Here is a 15,559-nt window from a genome sequence, read left to right on the forward strand (position 1 = left end):
TCTTTTCTGATTCACCTGTGTTCTATTTATAATCCAGCCCTTCATGTCCTTTCTCTGTGGCCACTATTCACTGTCAAAAAGCACCGCATCTCGTGTGTGTACTCCACATCACTCTTCGCACTACACACTCATGCACACATACTCTGCATAATCCGAGTGGGAGAGGGAATCTTGCTCATGTCAACATCGACTGCCTTTGAAAGACAAGTATGGAGGATCAAGAGTGTCTTTGAAATATAATTCAGCTTTTTGAGTATCTGTAATAAATATATAAATTGGTATGTTATGTGCCAGTGATATGCTATATCCTATGTTTATAGATCAACACGCACCCCCGGGGAGGGCATGCAAATTTCATCAGGCAGGCATAGCCTTGCACAACGCTGGCACAGCACAGGGTTGTAGTTGTCATATCATGATGGTTCAAAAAACAAGATATTTATTTTTCTGTTTGAGGCCCAAAGTGTCACATGAAAGCTAAATGGGGAGGGGAAATGCAAAAGGGTTAAGAAAAGGCACCAATGAAAAAAATAAGGAAACGCAAAAAATCTATTTCCTCAACCTGTGAAATGAAAAGCTTTTTTTTTTTTTAAAAAAAAGAAACAAAAGGGGGGAAATAACGTGGTTCAGTGATGTTTTTTAAGAAATGCATTTGCAAATGCATTACCACATCACAATATTTATAAAACTATGAATGATGGATTCTGTATTTACAAAACACTTTGCAATTTAATTAATTACTTTTTTGATTATATGTTGAACAAAAACTGTGTTAAGTCATTTTTATTTGCATTTCACGATTTAATTGTCATCCAAAATTGTTATTACTATTTCTAAAACAATAGTGGTTCCCCATACGGGAGGGGCCCCTCTAGGTTCTTGTGGCCTGTTCTCCACGGCTCTTTGCCAAATCAAAAGTCGTCTGCATAGGTGATACCAATAAGAGCTGAGCTCAGGGTCATGGAAGTCAGTTATTGGTGGAAAAGTGCTCCTGTGTCTCATGTGGAACATCCGTTCTCCTGCCTCCTCTTCTCTCTGTTGATGGTACCTCGGGGGAAAGGCAGACATGTTGCTTGGAGATACATGTTATGTGTTTCAGGATTCTCGAATGGTGGATGTATTCTTCACAGCTGCCTGAATATTTGCCAGAGTAATGCTATTCACCTGTTGTACCCTTGGACTTATCTTCCAACCCGGTCTCATCCTAAAATGTGTAGTAGCTACATTTGTCCACATGGAAATGCGTGAGAGTTTTACAAAAACGCCCCCTAAACTGTGAGGGGGATACGTTTCATTTTTCTATTCAAACCTCCAAAGTCACGTGATCCTGAGAAGGCTCGTAGAAAATGAATAGAAAAATGAAACGTATCCCCCTCACAGTTTAGGGGGCGTTTTTGTAAAATTCTCACGCATTTCCATGTGGACAAATGTAGCTACTACACATTTTAGGATGAGACTGGGTTGCATCTTCAGTTTTATCTTGTGCTGACTTTTGGCAGACTTTAAAAATCCACTCCGATAATTATTGTGTTTTTTTGTGTTTTAACCCTTGTGCTATAGACACTTTAACATTGGGAGTTGGGTCATCTAGACCCACTAGACAGTGCGCTGAATCTTTTTTCTTCAATGATTTGTGATCTTCACTGGTGTCCATGGATTACATGAAATCTTTCCACCTTTATCCACCTTTGTCATGGTAGGGAGAACACGTCAATGTAAGGGTGGGGTCATCTAAGATAGTACAAGGGTTAAACATGTTCTTGTGGGGTTTTTCTCATGATAAAGAAGATTCCTTGTTTTTCTTGCAAGATAATCAAGTGTGAATGAAATGTTTGTACAAAAAAACAACTAAGCAAGAACTAATGGCAAATCCATTCATATTTTAGTTTCCTGAAGTTCAGCCCACTGTTGTTTTTCCACATCAAAATAATAAACACATGTGTTTCCACACATTGGACTGTAATGATGGTTTGATCCTTTTTTAATGCTATCTCATCTTTGTTATCCGTTATCCGATGTGATGAAACTTGATTGTTTTTACATTAAAGTGAAATAAACCTACCATGCCTCAATCCAAATGGTATTTTCCAATATCAATTATAATCGGTTCATTTCCTTTTAAAACAATTTTATGATTGCATAGGTCAATTCGATTAACAAATTGCCTCAGACAGATCGATCTGGTTGGATCGTAAGAATAGAAACCGATTAATCAATGAAGTGATTAATCGTTACACCACTATTCATTAGTTGCAAAAAAGTCACCATCAATTTCTTATTTCTTTTTTTCCAGAATGTGGTACATTGTTACCTATGTATTAGGTGTCAGGCAGGTGTTAAAAAGAAACAGAAATCCTGTTATACATTACAACTGACTATTTGAAATTTAAAAAAATATTAGGTAATCTGTGACGCATTACAGTCTGGAAGTAACTTGCACAACACTGTTAATAAGTACAGCAGACTTGAGGTTCATTTCCACCCCAAATGATAGTGGATGCGCAATTTGAAACCACTTGTAAGGAGATGGAAGCCTACATGTCTTTTGATTTATGAACACTGAATTTAGTATTTTTCCTTGTTAGAAAGAGGCGGTGAGTAACAGTGAGTGACCACGATCTCTCTGCTGACAGGTGAGGGAGCAGCATCTCTGTGGTCTGAGCGCGGCGGGAGTGAGAACGGAAGCGCGTGCATGACGCGCATCGCTGGGTTATCCGTGCCACATTTTTGGACCTTTTCCACTTCCAGCTCGCCAATGTGATTTTTTTTCCTTCTTTTTTTTCCTTCGGCAGCTGCTGTGAGATGTTCTGCAGTTGCCATGGCGAGAGGACTGTCTCCGCTGGGTTTCTTCAGAAAGACTCTGCATGTCCAGGTAAGCTGTGCTTGCAAGGGAAAAGCCTCTCCGCTCCTGGAAACGGGGAATCGACCCCACCACCGTCACGGGATTGCATTCATGTTGTGGCTACTGACTAATATGCAGTAAAATCGACAGGGTGACTCATAAAGTCCACTGACACTCGACGGCTGGAGGAATCAACCATCATCCAGATCCCGGTTGCTGTAGCAACCATGTCGGTGAATCTGGAGCATCATACCTCAAAAGGTGGCGTTTCTGAGGCTGCAGGTCCTTGACGAGGCTTTATACTGTCCTGTTTTCATCGCTCTTGTCCGACCTATAAGGAATGTTGGAAAAATCGTTTTAAATAAAATGACAAACTTTTCTGCCTTTAACAGGGAAATTTCAGAGAAAAGAGTTGTGAAAATCTTCCTAAACAGCAACTAAAACTAAGAAAGTTTTTATCTCAATGCTTACATTTTTCCTTCAGATATTGAAGAAAGTTTCTTGGTTTTAAAAACTGAAACTTTTAATATTTGCCAAAGGCGTTTGTTCTTCTGGGGCAGATCTCTGCAAACGGAGGCTCCAGAGCTGCATGCGGCTCATTATGGGACTCTTTGTCGTATAGGAAAAATGCTAACAATTTGAATAAACATTACATTAGTTAAAAACATAAGCAACACAATTGCATCTGTTGTAATAATATCATGTTTGACTAACCAAGGATTTTATCAATTAAAAGTAAGTATTGTGTCATGTTTTCTTCTTTAATTAAACCCCTATGATCAGATCCAGTTTCGAGAACATCCCAAATTTTGCTTTTTGGTTAAAAAATAAATGTTAGACGTAAATTATTTTTTTTTCATGTAATCTAGTTTTTGCCCTTTTTTGGAGCAGTATAAGGTGAGATTTTGCTTCGTGATTCACATTAATCAAGTTGTGGTTAAGTTTTATATTGTAATTAACCTTTTGAGTATTTTTATCTTTACGTTTTGAGGGGTTGTTTGTAAAGGTGTTTCTTTAAGTCTCTTGGTTAACTCTGGCACATTTGCAGGCTTTTAATATGCACCATTCTCACATAATAAACAGATCTAAAACTAAGATGACGTTTATGTGCTCCTATTGGTTTGCTAGAATACAGACCTAAACATGATTTAAACACCAAACTGTGAACCGAAGTGACAAAAACATAAAAAAGTAAAAATGGAGACACTTGACCGAAATAATCTAAAGGAATCATAAACTAAAAACAAACTGTGGATGATTAGAAATTTGGTGTAAAGTATCAGTAATCCTTAAAGCTAAAGCTTGGCAGAGCAAAGAAACCCAAATGAATATGGCGTGCTCTGTTTTTTAAAGAATGACAGTGTTTTGTTTTGGTTACATTTAGTTATTTTCTAAATTTGATCTTGTAAAACTAAACTTATGGTGTTCTGCTTTTTTTCCTTGATTGAATTGGATGAGTCTGTAAATAATTTTAATATCACAAATTTAAAAAAAAACTACAATAGCACAAGATTTTTAAAATTCATTAACCGTTTTCTTATGCATCTATCTTCAAAGCCGGTTCCATTTCTGTTTGAGGGGAACCTATATTGAACGTGAGGAACAAGTGTGGACTAGAGGCACAACCACACACTTCCATTCACACCTAAGGGATGATTAAGGGTCACCAATCAATCTGTGAAGCACGTTTTTGGACTGTGGGAAGAAGCATGGGGAGAACATTCATGTCACACATCAAATATTCAGCTGGGACTTGAACCAGGCTTCTCACTTTAGGCGAGAGTGATAACCACTACACCCCCGTGCAGCCCTCAGTTCTGACTTTACAGTTTGCGGATCACCACATAAATCCCTCTACAGTACATATATTCACTGGCTTCCTGAGAGAAACCATGACGGCTTCTCCTGCATAGGAGTGAGGGCTGCGTTTCAACCTTTGTTCCTCTGAGCTGTGATGAGTCAGATCAGCAGCGTATATGCAGATTTTTTTTCTGTTAAGGAGGGATGAAGCACACACTCTTCTGTCAGGTGATTCTGTTCTGTTTAATAGGTCTAAACCTAAATCTGCAGCCTGAGGCTCCAGAGCCACATGTGTTTTTTTTACCCCTCCTGTATACACACCAGGGAAACACTTCATCCAACATAAAGACAGTTTTTAATGATTTTAAAACTGCTTTTTATTTAGGCCTAAAAGACCAATTGGTAGCATGGGTGAGCATTTTCTGATGATTAAATTAAATCTAATCTTTTGATAGCAAGAAAACAGAGGATTTACCGCTGTGGGAGTCCTGCATGATTGCCTCCTTGAGCATTTACAACTTTAGCCTTTATAACAATTTAGTCTCTCTCAGTCATCAAAGCATCTCCTTATCTGTAAAATATGCTAATATTGTTACTAGTGGGCCTATTTATGTTGAGACGGATGGTATATATATATATATATATATATATATATATATATATATATATATATATATATATATATATATATATATATATATATATATATATATATATTTACACATATAAAACCAAGAAACAAGTGTGGTAAAAAAAAAAACGGCCACTCTGTCAGCAGAATTCATCACTTCATTAATTAATATTCCACTTCATTATACTACTATTTATCTAAAAACAATTTTTTTCCAAACAAACAAACAGATTTGAGGTTGAAAATTTGACAAACAAATTGATATTTAATCAAAATGTTTAATCAAATTGAGTTCAATTGGAGCCAACGTGGGAATGTTTGAACAAAATCTAATTGATTCCAGTTCAACAACCCTGAAAACTTCATCTCAGCTCCGAACTGTTTCTCATGACTCCACAGTGTGATACTTATTATTTATGTGTTTGTAGCCAAGCTGGACTGAGAGCTTCTTTCCAGTGTGTTCTATTGCTCCTAGTGCAGAACAAAATCACTTCAGTACAAACATTGTTTCCATTTGTTTCATCATTTGGTCATTCAAGACTCTTTGCATAATTTATGGCAGTGTTTTGGTTTCATCTCATCAGTGATGGTGAAAAAAGCTGTCTCCACCCTTTGTCTGTTTTTTCAGATCAGTTTAGCTGTGTACAGCAGCAGCCCATTAAACACCAGCCTCTGGAGGGGGAGCTTTCTAATCATACATAATAGATGGCCGCTGTGGTGGCTGCAAAAACATGATTGTGTTGCTCTTGACAAGCTTTGATTTTCTCACTGTCTCAACACTTCCACATCAGATCCAGTTTTGTAATTGTACAGTGTCGTACACGACTGTCTGTCTGTCATTTCCCTGAGCTTCTCCTGTGTCAAACGTCGCATTGAAAGCTTCTACTTTTATTAAATTAGCTTCAGTGCTGCAGGCCCGACAGCCGGTAAAGTAAGGACACGTTTTGGCTCATGGCCACAGTTCCCAGTCAGCTTCTAATTCATCATAGAAGCCACAATCAATAAAGCCTCATTAGCCATAATTGTGAAACGTCTTTTACCATCAAAGCATCGATGGATAATCCAATGAACAGTAAGTACGCAATGAAGCCCACATTATTGATTAGAGAAAGCCAAATTGTGTTTCCCAACAGAGAGATTTTTTCTGAATGTCTTTGGCCGTTAATGCAAATAACTTATGGAAAAATTGATCGGACACAGGTAGTGGCAAATTACGTGGCCAGAGCTGGTAAATTTGTAGCTGCAAGCTGTTGTGGTCAGACGTAAAAAAAAAAAAAGATGGTTAACAGTTAAAAAGCAGCAGAAATTGCATCAGTGCAGCGGAATTTTAAGAAACCATATCCAAACATCACCATGATGTGAAGACCCACTCTGGGGAAAATCGTGTTTTTGGTATCTTTAACATATTGTAGTATTTTCTCATAATGGAGGACATTCATTCATTCATTCATTCATTCATTCATTCATACATCATCTAAACCCGTTTTGTCCCTCTCAGGGTCACAGGGCTGCTGGAGCCTATCCCAGCTACTTGTGGGCAAAAGCAGGGGACATCCTGGACAGGTTGCCAGTCTGTCACGGAGCCACAGATCACACACTCATGCACATTCACATCTAGTGGGAATTTAGAGCAAAATCATGAAAAGACCAAGTGGAACATTTTTACAACAGATCAAAAGATGATCAGAGTGGGACTTTATGCAGATGAATTACCATGACTAACTCTTGATTAAAAAATGGCTTTATGATCACAAAACAACAAATTTACAACCAACAAAAAACAATTTTTAAGAGGTGTTTAGTTAGAAAAGGTATATTTAAAAAGTCTTTTTTTTTTAAACCTGACCAGTTTCATGCTCCTGCTGCCCAGTCAAACTTCATCATCTTCACTTGGGCTGCTATTTGTCCATGCCAGACAACAGCGAGAAGTATTTTTGTTCTATGGGTTTGTATTCATATTTAACCGTCTTCTTACTTACATTGATTCTGTTTTGGACCCTGACAAAGGCTTTCTTTTGTGAGTGATTTTTTATTTTGACCAAATGGAGATCTTAGATGGATTTTTCCCTTTGGTTCTTGTACTTACGTTGTTGTTGTTCACCTTTCGGCTTATCCCTTCAGGCGTCACCACAGCAAATCATCTTTCACTGATTTGCACAGATGGTTTAGCAGAGAGTTTTACGCCAGACACATTCTTGTATTTTATCCGGGCTGGGGACCGGCACAGGGAGACCCAGAGTTTGGAAGAAAAGAGGAAGATTATATTTCTGAAGAAGCGAAATGTCAAACTGATGAAGCTTTCATTGCGCCGCCACTAGGAGGAGCCCTTGCAACATTGAAAGAGAGTTCATCACAGTATCTATGACTGGCATCTCCTGCCCTAGAGGTGTGAAGTATCAAAAACCCACAGACAACAGAAAAGATGAGAAAAAATTCTGCAAGAATCTGTAATGAAGCTTAGTTATTGCCTGGTCTCCTTGTTACTGTCACCTTTGGATTAGCTCCTGCATCCTGTGCTGTTTGGGAGGTTTCTTTGCTGCTTCCTGAAAACATCAAGCTTTGAGCTCCGTATACATGCATGTTTATTTTGTATTTTTTATTTGTTGATATAAAAAAATGTTCAGCACTTTGGGCTTCGTTAAATGGGGGTGGAAAGTGCTCTACAAATGAAAAAAAAGGAATAAAATAATGAAATCAAGCCCAAATCCAAAGTATTTTCACCTGCAACCTTTGATTTGCTCTATGAAGCGTGTTTTTAGTGTTCGTACTTCTACATCTGATCAAAAGCCTCACACACATGCTGATCATTCCCTGTTCAAAGCTGCAGTTGGCAAGTTGGTCAAAAATCCACTTTTTTTAAACTTACATTTACGACAGAATGATTTTTTTTCTTTGTATGTTTGAAGCAGAAATGTTGAATCTTTAAACTGTTCTGCCAACAGGCCAAGTTCTCTTTCCTGCACATGAAATACTTGTTCTTCTCCTGGCTGGCATTGTTTGTGGGAAGCTGGATCGTGTACGTGGAGTACTCATCCTACACAGAACTTTGTCGAGGGAAGGACTGCAAAAATTCCATTGTTAGTAATTCCACGTGTCGAGTCTGTTGACGTGGTGTGTACATCTCCTTTAGTTTATGTGGTTGTTATTTTCAGTGTGACAAATACAGGAAAGGCGTCATTGGAGGCTCGGCCTGCAGCAGCCTCTGTGAGAAGGACACCCTTTACCTGGCAAAGTGCCTCACCGCCAAAGTCAGCAGTCAGGTCAGTGGCCTGTAAGATCTGAGTCAGGGGTGTCAACCATTCAGCCCGACAATCTTTGAACTATTTCAATAGCATTAAATGTAAATTAACTTTTTGATGAACATTTAATTACTATTAATTACTTTTCATTTCTTCACACAGAAAACAAATGCATCAAAATGCTTGTTTTACCAAAAATACTGAGAATTTTTGGCACCGGTCACAGCTTCTCATAGTTGGCCTGTTGTCCCTCTTGATATTGAACCCCTTCAAATTAGCCAGACTCTTTGCGTATTTGGCAGACCAAGTTGTGTCATATATTACTGAAAAATCTGCCATTTCCACCCGTCCTGGAAGGAGTGGCCCTCAATCTCAAGATCTATTATTTATTCATTTTCAGTTGACATTTTAGAAATAATATCGAAAGGGTCACCAAAGGGCCATGTTGCCAGAGGTTTACAACGGCTTCAAACGTTATTTAGCCAACAATAATCAAGAAGTTGTAGTTTTTAGAAAATGCCAGGGGGCAAATTAACCGATTTTATGAAAGGAACCTGCATGCGGGCCACTGGACATTTAAACACTTGTTCAAACCCCAGGGCCAGACTTTGGACATGCCTGATCTAACTAATCTCAAGCGGTTAACTTGTTTAATCCAGCTGCTCCTTCACTGTAGGTTTACTCAGGGAACTGGGCCGACTTGGAGGGTATAATAAAGTGCCAGATGGAGGCTCCTCATGACGGTCTGGAAGGTGAGATGGAGCCGAGGAAGGAGGCAACGGTCTTCGACAAGCCCACCAAAGGAACTTCAGTGGAAACCTTCAGGGAGATGATAAACAACCACTTCAAGGTCAGAAAAAAACAAAAATGTATTCAGATAAAACGGAACCAGAAGCTCCAGTTTGACATATTTAAGATTTTTCACAGGCTAAAGTTGGCGATCGGGTCAGCCTCGTCGACCTGACGACCCAAGTGTTATCCATTGCTGATGTGAATAAAGACGGCTACATCTCACTGCCAGAAGCTCGCTCCACTTGGGCTCTGCTGCAGCTCAACGAGTTCCTGCTGGCGTTCGTCCTCCAAGGCCAGGGACACACACCCAAGATCCTGGGCTTCTGCGGAGACCTGTATGTGATGGAGAAGGTCCCGAACTCCCCCTTGTACGGGATAAGCCTGCCTTGGATCATGGAGATGTCCATCCCGGTTAGCCTGCGCCGCAGCATGGACCAGTGGTTCACACCTCAGTGGCCCCACAAGGCCAAGATCTCCATTGGGCTGCTGGAATTGGTCGAAGACATTTTCCACGGCACATTCGGGAGCTTCCTCATGTGCGACGTGAGCACTGGCTCATTCGGCTACAACGACCGCCATGACTTTAAGGTGGTGGACGCACGCTACATCGTTCCTGAGGCGACATTCCAGGAGAGAATTCGGCAGCAGCACTGCAGCGCGGACGAGGACTGTTTGTATGGAGCCGACTGCCTCACCTCCTGTGATCTCACCAAGCATCGCTGCACAACAGAGGTCACCAGGCCCAACTTGGCCAAGGTCTGTGAAACCCTCAAAGATTACATCCTAAGGGGGGCGCCGGCCGATGTGAGCGAGGAGCTGGAGAAGCAGCTCTACGTCTGCATCGCTCTGAAGGGGTCTGCGGATCAGATGGAAATGGAGCACTCGCTGGTTCTGAACAATCTCAAGACGTTGCTGTGGAAGAAGATCTCTCACACTAAAGATTCTTAAGTTCCAGAATCACCTTTCAAGATCAAGTTTTTATACGTTCAGCCTTACAGCTATAATTTACAGGTATTTCAATTTCTTCTACAACTGACTGCGTATAAGGAAACAAATCATGGATGTTGTTTTTAAAAAGTCAAAATAAATCTAGCTCCACAAACCTCAACAATTTTCTCAGCAGTACACACCAACCTACTCTAACCTCATGTGGAGTGTTGTTTGTTAAAGAAAGAACACCAGAGCGCAGTCTTTTCATCGATTTTATTAGAACATCTTTCAGCATGTAGCCTGAAAGCAAACTCAGTCTGCAGCCTCCTGTTCCTGAGCGCGGAGGAAGCTGGCCTTCTTCTGGGCGACGCGGTCTTTTTTCTGGGCCAGGGAGAGCTTGGCACGATTCCACCTGAGGATCCACAAGCATCAATGAAATTCTAGTATTTGTTTAACATGACAAGTCTGTTCTATTTGTTTGAACCAGCCAGGAGCTCAAGATATCGGCGACAAGATGCTTAGTGCCCCCTATTGGCAAAAGGATACAACTACAGTAAGAACTGTCAAAATTGTGTTACAAAATAAAGAGAAACTGGATAAAAGAATGTATCGTTGTTGAAAGTAAAAGGAAGCTGAGTGATTAAAAAGTTGTGACTGACACTTTTCAAAGAAAACATTTGCTTTAGCATTCAGCCAAACTTAAATGTACCATGTTTTCCACACTATAAGACTTAATTATTTTCATAAAAATGACAGTGTGTCTTACAATCTGGAGTGCCGTATATAGGGATTAGAAAAAAAGTTAGAAAGGAACACGGCGCTCTGTCAAAAAAAATCAGTCTTTTTTTAACATATTACAAACTGGGTTGGGGGTTATTGTGAACACGCTAACGCGGCTAACGAGTAGCGTGCCACAACGATGTTTGAGAGTTAGAGAGAACGCAGTTTCAGTCTTGACAATTCTCGTGACTTTTGTCTCGATTAGTCCACTTTATATTTTGTTGCGCCTCATGTATTCATATATATTCCAAGATAGACGGTGATACATGTGATTCGATGTGTCCCATAGTGCTATGCTACTTAAAATATAAACGTTCCCTCATCCACAATATTTACATAAACATTTTTACCTGAAGGGAGCGTCCAGAGTGTTAGGAACACTCAAATTGCTAAATGAAAAATGTATGTGTTTAAACAAAGGGATAAAACTGAATAAAAACACCAGTTTCTTATCTTGGAACAAAATGAGAGAAATTCCATCAGACAAAGGATTTTGGCGTCTCTAAAGATCCACAACAAAAAAAACACAAGAGCCATTTCCCACCTCTTCTTGACAAATTCTTTGGGGGGCTTCTTTTCATGGACAGGGTTCTCACGAATGCTGGCATGAGCTTTTTTGTACATGTCCTCCATCTAAAAACACCAAAACAATAAAATTTTTATACATCAAACTGCTCTATTTACAGATTAAATATAAAATATTAAGTTTGTTGCTATATAAAAATCAACCTGTACATATCATCCAACAAAACTGATGCAACAATTTTCTCCCATCATATTTAATTAAATTTTGTTACAATCTGCTAATCTACTTTACTGAACGGCAATAAACCGTTTTAAAAGAGCTTTTTAAAAAAGTAATTTAATTAAATGATGGGACTCAAACCACAACTTTGACAAACCTGCTGGTGGCTATAAAAGAACAGAATTTTAAAATCATCCGATTCAAAGAATTTCCATTCCAACAATAGACTGGTTCAAATTTAACCTTAGATCTATCAAAATATAAAACTCCAGTCCAGAACTTTATGATTTCAGCAAAAAAAAAAAACCCTGGACATGTCGCCAGTCTGTCACAGGGCCACAATCACACACTCATGCACACTCACATTCACACCTAGGGACAACTTAGAGTAATCAATGAACCTATGAAGCATGTTTTTGGACGGTGCCCGTCCATATGAGGCAAGAGTGCTAACCACTGCGCCACAGAGCAGCAGCGGTTTTACTAAACTTTCAAAATCACTGACTCCACAGAAGGCAGCGTAGCTGAAAAAGAGTTTTTAATGACCGATGTTGGAAAGGGGTTTGTGGCTGCAGCAGCTGTTAGCAGAAAACACCCCATTGCAAACACCAAGATGGGGGAGATGAAAAGTTCCAAGCAGCTATAAAATGACATTTGTGCCTGACAATACTACGTACTTCAGATAAAATGATCTGATGTTTTAAGTTCTCAATTTTATGAACAGGAAGTATAAACATAAAACATTTTAAAGTATCTACATTTCTATTAAATGTAGTTGCTAATATTCCATTTCTGTTGTCTAACACAGAAACAACTAAAAGGAAAAGAAAGGAGAAACTCTATATTTTTAAGAAAACTTGCCATATCGGGGTTGACTCCATTCTTGATGAAGCGAGAGAACTGCTTCTTGTAGGCCTCTTCGTCCTCCTCCATCAGGTATCTCATGTACTCAGCCACATTGACGCCCATGATGTGCTTGCGATGGACCTCAGCGTTGAACTCCTTGCTCTCTGTGTCATATCCAGGGAAGCGCTTAGTGCTAAAAGGGAAAGCACAGCTTTAAATCTCAAACTCTCATTCAGGCAAGAAAAGCCCTTGAATCAAAAAGAACAGCATTGTAATACAGTCATAGTGGGCGCTAACCAAAAGATTTGAGTTTTGGTTGGAGTCTGTTCAGTGTAACGTTACGTAACCAAGAGCGCTATGAAGAAGACACGATTCCCAAACAAACTGAGTAAATATCTGTCAAACACATTTTGTTAGACTTTCAAAAACACTGAAGCGGACACCAAAGTAAATAACTTAGAACTGAAGATTTGTAGAAAATCTGTGACCACGGTTTTCTTTAAGACAATACAAACGTAGCGTGAGGACAGAAGTGACACTTGGTAAAAGAAAAGGAACGCTGCATCGTTTGGATGTTGGTTTGATTTCAAAGCATCTCCTCAAACAGCCAACATCAGGAAAATAATTGAAAGAAATTCGTAAAAGCAATAGTTGATTCCACTCCAATTAAAAAATAAATAAATAGCGTACAACGCCAAAGTGGCGTATACGCCTGGCTCTACAACTAAGCAAGAAAGACCAGGCAGTTTTGCCCGCTTAACCCAGTCAGATCCCCTCTGCATTTACATCCACTCAGCGCATCACAATAGTCGTTTCACAATTAAGGCTGGAAATCACTGCACAAATGTTTCATCCATCTCATTTTAAAATTTAACACTTCAAATTTAACTCCTATATCCTGCTAAGAACCAGGCCATCCGTTTATGCCCTCAGTAGGGGGACATACATTTTAGGATTGTGTCATTGGAAGTTCTCCTCTAACGAAGACCTGATGTGCTTAAATAAGGACATCCTGGCCTTTCCAATGAGATCAGGTGATTAGGGGGGATAATGGAAAGTTTGGTTTCCTAGAGAAATGATAGAGTCCATTAAGTATCGGCCTAGTTATAAGGAGGACGTTAAACATTGTGAGAAAGTACAGTAAAACATAGCCATGGTTTTAAACACAGCATACAATCTTCCAAATGTGTGCGTGTGATGAAAAGGTTTGGATGCTACCTGTGTGGGATAGACAGGCCTCCATCCACAGCCCCCTTCAGAGCCCCGAAAACCTTGTTGCCCGTGGTGGTTCTAGCAAGCCCAGCGTCCAGGTAGCAGGTAAAAGCGCCAGGCTGTCCATCAATGCTCTCCACGTTGAATTCATCTCCGGTCACCTCAACCTGGCCTTCGTACACCTTATCCAGGCCAAATTTATTCAGAAGCTGGAAACAAAAACACAAAATTAGACCCCAAAAAATATCTCCCAAATTCTCATCCAAGCTATGGAGCCTAAAACTCTTAACAAATACAGACGGATATTCTTCAAATGAGAAAAAGTCAACAGGGGTTTTGGTATTCTACTCACTCTACGGGCCAGCAGCAGACCAGTGCAGTAGGCTGCTGCGTAGTTCGTCAAACCCACAGTGACCCCATACTTTGGCAGCTCGTGAGAGTATGCAGCGCACACAATCATGTCACCTTCAATCTTTGCATAAGCAATCTGCAGGAAAATGGACAGCACATTATGACTGACTTCATTGCAATGCGAGAGTACAGCCCCTGCAAATGTTCCGGTCTCTAAAATCCATTTATGAGGACATTTGTAATGCAGACAACCAATGACTGAACAGTTTAAGCTTGGAGGGACCACAAGGTGATTGCATGGCTCTCACCTGGCAGACGATGTCCCTGTTGGAGAAGCGGACAATCATCCGATACTTGGGTGTGTTGTATTTGTTTTTATCTTGAACAACAAGGCGCTTCCGAGCAAAGAAGTCAGTCTTGCCCTCTGAGTAAAACACAAACATCAATATATGAATGAAATGCAAAGCTAGTAGAAATTGAGATTGCTGCTTTGTTTAGGGGGCTAACATTTCCTAAAAGTCAAGTTTCTTACCTCTCCTTCTCCTAAACTTGACCTGGTACCTTTTGAAGTAGGCCTTGTTCTTGACAACTTTAACAAAACCCTAAGAGAGATGAAAACTTTAAAGAGACGACGTCTGAAGCTTTCAGCGTGCACAAAAAACCACAACTTTCACTGATGTAGAGAGGAAAGCTAGTTAATGACTGAGGAGTTAGCATTCATGCTAATTAAGCTTTACTGAAACTAAACGACACCGAAAAATATTGATTTAGCGTCTTGTATGTGTTGATTAAGCGCTCGTAAAAAATAATACCAAAGTGGCCAAACACAATATCTGACAATCAGCAACGACTCAGGAAAAGCGGCGGGCAGGCCACGTTGAGGCAAAACCCTGAAATGCATTAGCAAGAATGAATCCTCCTTCATCTGCTCACATTTGGCATGTTTTAATTAATCTGATTCTATACATCGCAATGTTGGGGTGTTGGGAATCAGCACATATGTAAATTAGGACGATTTACAAACCATTTTGCAGTCTTTTTAGTCTCCTTATAAAGGAGGCCGGAGCCAAAGACTGAAGATTGACTCCGCTGCACTGGGAAAAGGAAGTTTCACGTGCGCATGCTCGGTAAATGTACTGTGGCAGGATGGGCCCGGTGGTGTCGTTCGCCCTGTACTGCCCCCTACCGGGTTGGAGCGGATTTGTCCACAAATCTAATGAAATGTTAGTGAAACGGGGGTTCTGTTGAGGAAGAGAAGATTTTAAAGCAAAATAAAAAAGTTAAAATGGCCACTTTTAAATGTATTTGAAAAAGTGTTAAATTATATTAAAAAAAATCCCAAAACATACAACCTGCAGTATAATCTAGAATTATTAGTCCTTTCCCCTAAC

The 15,559-nt window shown here is 39.8% G+C and overlaps 2 protein-coding genes across 3 annotated transcripts; one reads left to right on the forward strand and one right to left on the reverse strand.

Moving 5' to 3' along the window:
- Positions 1-2,473: 2,473 nt before the first annotated feature.
- LOC101168858 (protein FAM69A) lies at positions 2,474-10,435 on the forward strand. Of its 2 annotated transcripts, none has more exons than XM_004068151.4 (5): positions 2,474-2,872; positions 8,216-8,350; positions 8,426-8,533; positions 9,189-9,362; positions 9,440-10,435. In XM_004068151.4, exons 1-5 carry the CDS (start codon positions 2,819-2,821, stop codon positions 10,250-10,252), a joined length of 1,284 nt encoding a protein of 427 aa, XP_004068199.1. In that variant the 5' UTR covers positions 2,474-2,818; the 3' UTR covers positions 10,253-10,435. The 2 variants fall into 2 exon arrangements, with proteins under 2 accessions (XP_004068199.1, XP_023810219.1); XM_023954451.1 differs by lacking the exon at positions 2,474-2,872 and adding an exon at positions 2,898-3,103.
- A 57-nt stretch (positions 10,436-10,492) lies between these two features.
- rpl5 (ribosomal protein L5) lies at positions 10,493-15,350 on the reverse strand. Its single transcript, XM_004068153.4, has 8 exons — positions 15,193-15,350; positions 14,701-14,770; positions 14,477-14,592; positions 14,170-14,304; positions 13,824-14,026; positions 12,621-12,798; positions 11,559-11,647; positions 10,493-10,646 (listed from the first exon to the last, which is right to left on the reverse strand). The coding sequence occupies exons 1-8, from the start codon at positions 15,193-15,195 to the stop codon at positions 10,547-10,549; spliced, it is 894 nt and encodes a 297-aa protein (XP_004068201.1). The 5' UTR covers positions 15,196-15,350; the 3' UTR covers positions 10,493-10,546.
- Between the last annotated feature and the right edge of the window lie 209 nt (positions 15,351-15,559).

Source organism: Oryzias latipes, chromosome 4 (genome assembly GCF_002234675.1).
Source record: "Oryzias latipes chromosome 4, ASM223467v1".
In the NCBI taxonomy this organism is placed as follows: Eukaryota; Metazoa; Chordata; class Actinopteri; order Beloniformes; family Adrianichthyidae; genus Oryzias; species Oryzias latipes.